This window comes from Chenopodium quinoa, unplaced genomic scaffold, assembly GCF_001683475.1.
Source record: "Chenopodium quinoa cultivar QQ74 unplaced genomic scaffold, ASM168347v1, whole genome shotgun sequence".
Classification (NCBI taxonomy): Eukaryota; Viridiplantae; Streptophyta; class Magnoliopsida; order Caryophyllales; family Amaranthaceae; genus Chenopodium; species Chenopodium quinoa.
This window is the reverse complement of record NW_018743977.1, coordinates 802685-814216: the sequence shown is the minus strand read 5'-3', so window position 1 is coordinate 814216 and position 11532 is coordinate 802685. Positions and strand designations below refer to the sequence as shown.

The following is an 11532-nucleotide window of genomic DNA, read 5'->3' as shown; positions in this document are numbered from 1 at the left end:
CTTTACTATATATATCAAACAATTACTTATATGTCTTAACATTATTCACACGTACTCATTTATGTGTAGATAAAAATTTATTAAATTTATATCGTCGCTTTTATTTGATACTCAAACAATGTTATTTGGTAGTTCAATACTACTATATGAGATTATGTGTATGGTAAATCAGCCTAGTTACTTTATATAATCATATTACAGCTTACAAAGGTGCCATAAACCTCAAGGGTCCTCAACTTGCACTTATTCAAGGAAAAGACATTCGGTTTAACAATCTTTGTGTTTCAAATAGGCGGAAGGAGGAAGACGGAGCGAGGTTTGGTGGATTCGAGAGTGAGGTGAAGAAACTGATTGAGGTATTATTTAACAATAACATCGCAAATTAAACCCTAATTCGAGTTCGATCTTTGTGTTTTTTTAAAAAAAAATTCTGGAAAATTTTCCTGTGCAATATCTTGTGGAATTTCTGATCTATTTTGTGATTTGTGTGTTGTTGTTGTTGATATTTGTTTGTATCTTGTGGAATTGATGGAATTTTAATTTAATTGATTGAGTGAATGAGAGGTGGATTGAGAAACGACAATTGAAGAAATTTGGGCGTTAAAATACTTCAATTTTCGCCAAAAATCGCCCAAATTTATAAATTTATTGGTGAGAGTTTTGAGTGGCTATTTTACAAGTTGATGAAGACGTTTGTTGTTCAAGAATTTTAGGTATTGCTTAAAGTAGGGTTTTATTTTGCGCTATTATTGTTAAATTCAGTTTAGAATTTTGTTTAAATTGTGTTCTTTTGTTGAATCTACTGGTAAAAATGGCCACGGAAGTTGATATTTGTTTGCGTTTTTCACTTCTACGCTTTCTCCAACCCTCCATTGAAGCAACTTTTGAACCTTCCTCTTCATTGAAGCAACTTGAGAGGTAATTTGTTGATTCTCCGGTGGCGTTTTCTCCGATCTCCAGGTATAGATCTTTCTCCTTTCTCTCTCTTGTTCCAATTGGTTCAATATTCATCTCTTCGATTAGATTTTTCCTTTTATTTGATGGATTTAATTTTGGTTTAATTCTGTTTTTTTTTTTTCCAAAGTTGGAATTTTATTGCTTCTGAGTTTAACTTAGTTTTATTGGGTTTTTGTATGCTTGCTGAAACCTAAATTAGGATTCAACTGTCTGATCTTCATTTCAGTGTTCATCACCCAAACAGAGCTCTTGATTTCAAGAAAATGGTGGGCCCTTATCCTTCCGGTCATCAACCCTTCTCTTTATCTTACCACTGGCGATCTCACAGGTCTTTTTGTCGTCTTTTTCTCTCCATTTTTGGTGAAATTTGTAGTTATTGAGCTTCGTTTTCATAGGTTTTGCTTTAATTTTGAACGGGTTTAGTTGGATTTTAGAATTGAGGTTGTTTTAATTCTTAAAACTTTATTCTTCTTTTTCTTTTGTTGAGGTTTATAAGGAAACATTTCCCTTCGTACCTTATTACTTTTCCCGTATTCTGATTATAGAATGTTTAAGTATGCCAGATAACAGAATGTTTTGAAATCATCTTAGCTCTACTTTTATTGATCATCTAAAAATCCCAATCTTTTAGATTTTATGACTAAACCATTTCCCTATATGTTTGTTTCTATTGTGCAGCTTCAGTGCCATACCTTGAATTTTTTTAACGATGACAATAAATGGAGGGAAGGTATGCCATTTGAGGAGCAACTTGAGGCCTTGCAAGAAGTTATTGATGAAGGAAAGGTATAGACAGCTTATAGGAAGCATGTGAGGGTCATTGCATCTTGCACACATTTTCATTTTATTGAGGTCTTTCCATAATCGGGCCTAGAATTTTTAAAAAGACATAGGGTATATTACAGGAATTGTTATAAATGAAATGCACATATGTATGCTGTCAAGTACAATGCATGTATTATGCTTCTCTCTTATAAATCAATTAACAACCAACTTAATTTAATCAACTACATGGATTCTTCGGTTAGTTTCAAACACATAACGACTACAAAATTCAGCTTTGAGGAAATTTCATGTTGGCTACATTGTATATCCTCCTTTAATTAGGCTGAGTGTTCAATGACTGTTTATTGGAGTGACAAGATTTTGAGCTTGTAAAAAACTGAGGATCATGTTTGCGGAACTGGCTAATGGTCACAAGTTATCCAACTACGCAAGCCACCATTTCTTAAGGTTTAATTATTAAAAGTAGTAATACATCTCATGAGGGGATTTTACTTTTCAATTTTTGTAAACTAATTTTGATAAAGAAGGTTTTCCTTTTATTTGTTTATTGTTATGAGGAAGGCAGAATTTAAGTAGAAAATTATATTTAAGGGAATAATACTCCCGTCATTTCAAGAAAAATGTAATTGTTTTTAGTATGGGGAGAAACCACGACAAGGCCCATGTTCTAATGCCTATCTTAAAAACCATATCAATTGAAGCACATAGCAATATGTTCACAACTCACCCATCTTCTCAGCTGTTTCTTCTCCTGTCTTATTTTTTGCTCGCTTGTTTCCTTTTCCCTCTTTTTATAACTTCTAGGATCGCCCATTTTAATGTCTCAATTTTTGTTGTAGTTTTACTTGTGTACAAAAAATGTGTTGTGAAATTTCCTTGTTGGCATGCATTTTTGTCATGTAAGTTATTTTTATTATTTTTTTGTTGCTACTTCCTGCCTTTATTGTTGTTGTTTTGCTGCATTAACACACTGTAATGTACACATGTAGGCAAGATACATTGGTTTCTCAAATGAAAGTTCTTAGGGCATTATGGAGTTTGTCCATGCAGCAAAAGTTGGAGGAATTCCAAAGATCATGAGCATTCAGAACTGCTACAATCTACTCACCCGATGTTGGTTTGAAGGTAAGCTTACCACTTTTATCTCCATTTTCTGTAACTTTTGCCTGCTCTTTGGATTTTAAGACGGTGGCTCGTTCTTTGTTCACATTATCTAAGTATTATGTTGTTATTAAGTTAGTAGTGATGTCTAATATGAGCTCGCCTTTGCTTTCGTCCAGTCCACATACGTGGTAACGCATATTATGCATGTTACATATTTGATGTTTTTGCCTATTTGTCCTATGCCTATCAGTAGAAATGCATCACTATTGACCTTTGGGGCTCTTCACTGTTCTATTAATTGTTGCCTTAACCTTTTTATGAAATTTGAGACTCTAAACCCCAATATCTAATATCATGTTCTGCATGCCTATTCTACTTAGATACAATACAACCTACAGGCAACAGCAATGTTTGGGTACATATCTAAGTATGATCTGACATGTCAATGACACAAATTTGTACCAGAGGGGACTCCTAAAAATTGGAGACGAGGATTCGACAATCATGAAACCATATCCAAAATATAAGACATCTCCATCCTGCTTTTATCTGGTTTTTTGGCTCAAAATCATTATTTTGATACATAGTTGCTGAATGACATTTTTATTGAAATATTTGTCATATTTTATGAAGTTGTGAGATATTTAACAAGCAGATTTGTTGCTTGAACTTTCCATGTGCTATTTATGTTGATTTTTTAAAGCAAGAACTTAATATGATTTTTTGAACCTAATCTGATAATTCTAATAATTGAGTCAAATGTGGTTGCTAATTCAAATATCTATTCCACAATCTAGGGTTCAATTTCACATTATCATAAATTTTTATTTTAGTATATCCAATTTAGGGGTCTTCTTTGGCAAAGTATTGAAATATTGCTCATATATATACTAAAGTTCTGAAAGATTTAGCAAGCGGATTTGCTGGTAAAATTTGTTTGTTTTACCTCACCTTTAGACAAAATGCTGCCTGTTTATGATGTCAAAGCTTTTTAACTAAGAGTTTAGCTCTAAACATATCTGTAATTACTGACTCTGTTTTGTCTATTAGTCGAGTTGATGTTTCTTAGTGAATGATGGTAGTTAGTTAACTTAGTTTATATTATTTTGTATTAGTATAATGTGTGCAGCTATAATGACAGGATTGGTATGTTTAGGTATGATTAGGCTAAACCTTAGAAATTGCTTGTTGAAAATGAAGAAACTGATAGGATTAGATAGTTTAATAAGAAGAAGCAGTGAAATTAGGGAATCCCATTGTCTTTCTTGAGCAATTGAGCATTAGTCCTATGAGTATGAATTAGACAAGGACTAATCATTTGGTTCGATGTCCAATTGTTCAACAATAATTGAGCTATGCGATTACAAGAGCTGAAGCAATGGTTGCTAATTTAGGCCACTTCACTATATGATTTGTTCAAGCAGGTCCTTTGCGTTCTCAATATCATATATACTTCTTATAGGTTTCATCATTGGCTCACTACTACTTTTTAATTTATTTGAACAATTTACTTAAGATAACATTGTTGTTTTAAACTCTGCCATAGGTTATAGTCATGAAGGGGCACTGGCATGGCGGTGTTCATAATTTGTAGTTTCAGTTGTGGTTTCTGGTATGGATAAGCTGTTGGCTTTAGGCTTATTGCAGATCAGCAGAAGTAGGATGGTAGTTTGAGCTTGAGCTTGCAGCATAGCTACATGGAGAAATTTCATCTTAGGTTAAGGGAAACTGGATAAATTAGAGAATGACAGTGCTATATGATCTTAATCACCAAATTTCAGTTTGAATCATAAGTACTAAAGTAATCTATAACCTGATTTTAATCATTGTCTCAGCTGATGAGAATAGAGGATAAGACTCCTATATCCTTGTAATAGATAGAAATTTGTTGCTGAGTAATACCAAACTAAAAAAGTGTGTTCCTTGGATCTTAAGATTATTGTAAAATTATGCTTCAAAATCACTTGACATGCAAACCATCTGTGTTGCCTGAGTTGTGCGTTGACCTGTCAAAGGAAGTTTACTCGTAAGTGACATGGCCATGCTAGCTAACTCTAAGTTGTTTGAGTACAAAATTCTTTACTATGTGAGGTTCCAGTATTTCAATTCCAAATCTTTCGCATACTGCTGGATTAAGCAAAATTTGGAAAGTGAACCTGAATTGGATTGAACTTTCGCATACTATGTGAGGTTCAAATCGTTTAGAATTTAAGGGTTTTGTCAATTCAATTCAGTTCATTTTGATATTGTCTCTCAGGAATTTGTCATGAATTTACAACCTTCTGAAGCTGAAGCAAGTATTGACATCCAGGTTCCACCTACAACTAATCAGAAATCACTTGAAAGGAATATTGCCGAGGATTGGGCTCCTTCTTCTTGCAACATGACATTTGAGGTAACGGTTGCTTGATTAACAAGATTTTTTTCTTGCTGAATCAAACAATGAAATAATAACCATTGTTGCCTTGCATTGGGAAAGCATGTATCAGCAAATTCAATTTCATTGTAACCTGCTATCACCTTATCTCTTTGCATGCTTATGCTATTGTTTGATGAGATGGTATATGTTGTGCTACTGTAGTTGTTTCAATTGTGATGGTTCCCTATAGCTCTTTATTTATTTAGAACTTGCCTCGGAAAGGGAATAAAGTATAGACTGCATCAGGATTTAGGAATGTGAAAAGCTTAATCTCAAAAACAAGAAATGTCAGCAAGAGCACTAATCTTCTCTCTTAGCATCTGAACCTGTTATGTAAATTCCTATTCATATGATCACATGTTGAATGTTTCTTCTCTGATTGAGGCCTTGTAGGTCACTTATCTGTGCTATAAAGCTTAAAAATTTGTAAGAATGTGTTTTATACTGGCTTCAATCAAATTGTTTTTATTTAATTCAATTATTATTATTTTTTAATTTATAATTTTCATTATTTTAATATAATCATTTAATCACCGAGGCATTCTGATGTGCCATCAATTGCTGCTGTAAATTTCTACACTCCTTCCTCGTCATTTTTCGAAAAATTGACAAGGAAAATTTGCTATCAACATTAGTTGATGTTGTTTGTTCTTATGCTCTTTAGGTTGTTAACTACAGGGAATGGTCGTTGATTTCACAATACAGGGCATCTAAGGAGTCAGTCTCCTAAGGTCAAAATGATTTGACAATTTTGTGTCTAAGATGAAGGTATCATGAGATACGTTTGCGGAAGATGTTACTTGTGTAAATGTTGTCTTAAGCCTAAGCAGTTCTAAAATGGGTCATTATAGGCTCTGCTTGATTTCTATGTCAGTTATGGGAAAAGAAAGCCTGAACATATTATCGTATTTAGGTACGTGTTTTTGCCTAAGGTTTGCCCATGACTATCATCCTTTGATAATTTTCAACTTTCGTAACCAAACATATTCCAAACTCTTGGCAGGCTTGTAAAAACCTGGATGAGAAGTGAACCCAAAGATTGTGGTGATTGTGGCTCAGAAGAATCACCATACCAAGTTTTTCCGGCCTAATGGTCTTGAGAATGTCCCTCATTTAAGAAATACAAAAGATGCTACATGTTTGGCTTTGCTGGTTCTATTCCAACACTTTAATAAAAATAACTGGTTGTTGGCTTTGTGGGTTAGTTTGATGTAACTTCTAAATTACTACTCAATAAATGTAATTTTAATTTTTACATCATACTTGTATGATTGTACCACATGCGTAATTTATTCAAAATAAAATATAATAAAAGTAATAATTTCATAAATAAATAAATTAAGTTATTAATAAAGGAAACCGATCCTTTTGCACCAGAATGACGAGGTATTACGGAGTAAAAAAGAAATTTGGGGTTTATATTTTGAAAGGTATGATCTATGAATTTGTATCCATAACTTTGAAATGCTGATGTTTTGGCCAAATGGTTTTGCTTTTAAGCTCATTATAAATCTTGGGTTTATTTCCTATTTGTAATTTATTTTTTGTTCAAATCTTTTAGTAATGGATAAATGTTGTATCTTATAGCTTTGTGCATTCACAAATGTGAGATTTAAGCTATAATTTTCTTTCGTTAGTGAGCATACTTTCGCTATTATGAGTATCTTTTGGGATTGAAGAACATGAATTTTAATGAAAAAGTATGTTATCAAACTATTTTTGTGATTTTAAAAGTGGGTTGTTTTTTTAAACCAAAAAAATGATTAGTTTAAAGATTAATGCTTATTCATACTCAATTAATAAACCTAACCTTAGGCAACCACTTAGACTTACTTTCCAAAGAGAATATCTGAGTTAGTTAAGGACTCAAAAACACCTACATTTATAGATAAACAAATTACCCTATAAAATTAGCATAAAATACATTTTCAAAGTGCCGTTACTTTATTCAAACATATTCCACCTAATTTTCAGTTAAATCTAAATAAAATTAAAACATGATAATATTTCTCCATCCATGTTGACTAGAAAATTTATATCCTATTTTTACTAACAGTTACAGTTGAAGAATTCAATTCAAAAACTCCTTTATCATAAAATAGCAAATTAGTTTTCCCAACATAACTTGCCATTTCAGCAATTACACCTTAAACATTTATGTGACACCAATTATATATATATATATATATATATATATATATATATATATATATATATATATATATATATATATATATATATATATATATATATATTTTGACAGCAGCAACACCAATTATATTACAGCTGGTAATTCAAATGTAAGCTAAAAATAAGGTATGAATTCAACACTTAAACTAAAACTAACCTAATTCTACTATAAGTTCCCTACAAATACTATAAAAACACCCATTTCATATACCACATATTTAAACGACATGCATGCACTTCATTTTTCCATAGAGCTCCCAATAATATATACAATGTAAAAACACAATTTAAGCACAAAACCAGCATCATAGTTAAAAGCACCAGATTAATTACCCAACTAAATCATCATACCGTCGAGGGGGCGTGTGCATCGCGCACGTTCCAATGACTAGTAAATAATAAAAGTGAAATAATAAAATGGTGCAGAAATCAAATGCATAAAGTTGTGACTCTTGTAAGTGGAGATAAACTGAAATATTAATCTCAGAGATCAAATACTCCCGTATTACGTTTTGTTCTTCTCACTTTTTTAAAACTAAACAATCCAAACTCAAAATTAATTCTCCTAGACTGAAAATACTATGTCTTTGTTTAATATTTTTGATTTATATGTCAAAATAAATATAGTCTTGTGGATATTTATTTGAATTGTCATAATAAATAATTTGTTAATATTCAATTATTTTAATTTTTTACTTATTGATAATTAAAGATATTTACTAATTAATTTTTTTTAAAAGTGAAGAGAACAGAGCATATAACTGATACTAAGACCCACTACTATTTTACAAGTACTCCACATTATCTATCTCGGGAGTATTTGATATCGTAAAAACTCTTAAGTTTTTTTTTTCTTTTTTAAAATAAACATGTAAGTAATTCGGTCTAGCTTTATACTGCTTATATTCATCATATTATTCATATATATGCATAGACATTTACTTAAACAAAACCTTACTATTCAATTTATAAAGTCAGTTAAATACGACTTAAGTTACATTAGGAATTCCCCTCTACGGGACTATTTGTTTTTGGTGGGAAAACCTGTTGATGAAAAATAGTAAAATACTAAGTATTAGTCGGATTGTATGTAAAAGGCTATATTCCATAAATTGAACTTTATTAAAAGGTTATATGCCATGAGCTCTATTAACTAGTTAATAAGTTCAAAAAACAAAATAATTAAAAATATTGAAAATAAACTAAGACTAAAAAAAAACTTATAACCATCAAAAATCTAATAAGAGTGTCTAAGACTAATAAAATTTTTTAAAAAAATCTAAGGATCAATTTGTGAAATCTATTTGGTCGATTAATACTTCGGTCATTATCTCGTCATATAAACTATCAAAATCCGGCACGAGATCCTGAAGATCACCATAGATGGAGTTATTCAAGCCATCATCGTTGTAGCTGATGAGGTTGTTGCTGTTAACCAAGCCATCATTATTGTCGTAGCTGATGAGGTTGTTGTTGTCAACCAAGCCATCAATATTATCGTAGCAGATGAGGCTGCTGCGGTTAACCAACTCGTAATCATAACCTACAGAATGGTAACTGTTGTTGGTGACAGAGAAGGTGTTCGAGCTACTGTTGGAGAGTTGTTCATTGTTAATTTCTTGCTCGTGGCTATTGATGTTTTCCTCCACATTAGATTCTACTACTTCTTTATTTTCTTTTGCAACTTGTGCATCTTGTATTTCTTTTTTGGCTCCTTCATGGTAGTAGATTCTACATAGCACATAATCCAACTGCATCTCATCCACAAAAAAAATAAATTAATTATTTCCGTTAATTTTAGTTGCAGCAAAGGGGTATTATTGTTATACTAAAAATTAACGATAATAATAATAATAAGGATGGGAAGAATTATAAGCGTACATACCCTCATACTATTATTGGTTTCTTGTGGATGATCTCGTTTCCTCTTAGACATTAATTTGGGTTGATCAGCGACTCGTAACTCCAGCATATGCCATTGCGTCTTCTCATTATTATTCTCTTTCTTATCCTTTTTGTTATTGTTAGGTTTTCCTTTGAAATACACTAAAGACCTTTGGTGTTCGATCAACGTACCATCATCATCTATGATTGGGTGGTCTTTTCCGGTAGCCTTCCAAAATCCATCACCGGCTTTTCTATCAGGACGACTGCCGTTCTGGTATTTTCTATTCCGTGATGTGAAAAAATACCAACTTATACTTTTTCCTTTTCCTTGTGGTATGAATCTGGATGCAAGGTTTAAATTACAAAAACAAATTAATAATTAAACTTAAAAAAATTTCATATCCTAAATGATACAGTAGTGTCTTCTCACAATATCTAAAAAAGAAAGATATATGCCTATGACAAGTAGGTTTTTTTTTTTTTTTTTTTTTAAAAAAATATTTTTTTATAACCCTAATCCAAGCAAATTACTTAAATTCAATTAAAAATCTCATACTGAATTATGCGAGTATGGGTGTGGTGGTCCGTGACTACCTGGGTCAGCTAATCATGACAGCAACGAAACACATACACCATTCGTCACCAGAATGTGCTGAGGCGCAAGCTATACGATATGGTCTGGGAATTGCTCGAAGGTTTGGTTTCAGGAAGATATGTGTGGAATCCGATTCATTGAACGTGATTAAGGTCATCTCATGCCCGAAAAAAGGCAGGTCACCTATATACGCTGTTTTTGATGATATTTTGATCGATAGAGCTTTTTTTGAGTCGTGTATTTTCTCTCACACGAAACGGAGTGGTAATACAGTAGCTCACTTAGTAGCTCGTAGTGATGTAGGGGACGGTTTGGAAGTTGTGTGTTTCCCTCCGTTTGCCCAAAGTATTGTAACACTTGCTACTTTGGATTTGGCTTAGTAATATAATGGCTCTATCTTTCTTTTAAAAAAAAAAAAAAAAAAAAAAAAAAAAATTAAAAATCTCATGCTCCGTTTAAATTTAAATTCAAAATTTGCTGAATTAGGTACGTCTTAAAATAAATTAAGGAGTTGAGACAAATAAAATAAACCCTAATTCTATTTGGCTGTCTACCCCGTGTGGCTATGGTTACTTGATTAAGGGATACTAGGTGAAGGGTTATTCAGTTACGTATACACATAAAACGCGTTGAATATGTAATTTTAATTTGTGAAGGTTTAAAAAGTAAGAATTAATTTGGAAAATTAATAATTATGCACAAACAACAAAGAATAGAGTAAATAAATTACATGCTTTTGTGACTTTAGTTATTAGAATTAATTTGGAAAATTAATAATTACGCACAAACAACAAAGAATAGAGTAAATAAATCACATGCTTTTGTAACTTTAGTTATTTTTGGCTTGCATACAAGAGGTAGAAAAAAAAAAGTATTAGTGGTGCAATTGTACGTACCAGTGAGATGTTCAGGACCATAGACATTGATATTGTCAACTTCATGTATGGGATTCATAGGCAAATCAAAGCCATTGATCTTGGGTTTGAGATAATGATTAATTAGTTCTTTTGTATAGGGTTCAAATCTGTAGCCGGGTGGAAGGTTATCGAACGATTCTCCGGATTTTTCTTCCATAGCTTAGTATTAGAGGTTTAGGGAAAGAAAGTTACGTTGTTGATTAACTAATAACTGCGATAATCAAGATTACCATTATAATGCGTTTTCAATTCACTTTTATAGTAGGAGGTTGACCTTTGGCCAAGCATGCAACATGAAGATAGAATTTTGATGAAATTTGATACGGATATAATTCTATAGATAATAGGATAAGATATAGTTAAATATCATTAACTAACCAACTAACCGAGTATAATGATAAGATATAGTTTTGGGTTGAATGCTGGTGTTTATACCTTGGAGGATGGAGCTATTTTGACCTTTGATTCATCGGTGGATCGTTGGACTGGGATTTTCTTCAAGGTGGTTTGTGCAACATATGGAGTACCCTGAATGTGAAATGTTGGGTTAAGTCGTATGTTGGTTAGGGATACCATCAGCATTATTTTGTATGGTATGCTCTTTTTGTAATGAACTATTGTTATTACTGGATTTTTCGAACGAATAGTTGCTTCAACTCTTGCTTTTGTTATTTGCT

The 11532-nt window shown here is 32.1% G+C and overlaps 1 protein-coding gene and 1 long non-coding RNA gene across 5 annotated transcripts; one reads left to right on the top strand and one right to left on the bottom strand.

Moving 5' to 3' along the window:
• The first annotated feature begins 173 nt into the window (after window positions 1-173).
• Window positions 174-6526, top strand: LOC110689673. Of its 4 annotated transcripts, XR_002504934.1 has the most exons (8): window positions 175-356; window positions 879-960; window positions 1184-1285; window positions 1636-1743; window positions 2733-2868; window positions 5105-5242; window positions 5931-6179; window positions 6270-6526. It is a non-coding gene; the product is annotated as an uncharacterized LOC110689673 (long non-coding RNA). The 4 variants fall into 4 exon arrangements; XR_002504936.1 differs by having other exon boundaries at window positions 174-960; window positions 5945-6179; XR_002504935.1 differs by having other exon boundaries at window positions 175-960; window positions 1157-1285.
• Window positions 6527-8742: 2216 nt separating this feature from the next.
• LOC110689846 (NAC transcription factor 25-like) lies at window positions 8743-11012 on the bottom strand. Its single transcript, XM_021866679.1, has 3 exons — window positions 10835-11012; window positions 9342-9670; window positions 8743-9207 (listed from the first exon to the last, which is right to left on the bottom strand). Exons 1-3 carry the CDS (start codon window positions 11010-11012, stop codon window positions 8743-8745), a joined length of 972 nt encoding a protein of 323 aa, XP_021722371.1.
• Window positions 11013-11532: the final 520 nt, after the last annotated feature.

Coding starts and splice junctions, on each gene's coding strand:
- LOC110689846 (XM_021866679.1), bottom strand. CDS start 11,012: ATGGAAGAAAAATCCGGAGAATCGTTCGATAACCTTCCACCCGGCTAC. Junction 9,671..10,834: donor TGGTCCTGAACATCTCACTG/GTACGTACAATT, acceptor TCATACCACAAG/GAAAAGGAAAAAGTATAAGT. Junction 9,208..9,341: donor AAACCAATAATAGTATGAGG/GTATGTACGCTT, acceptor GATGAGATGCAG/TTGGATTATGTGCTATGTAG.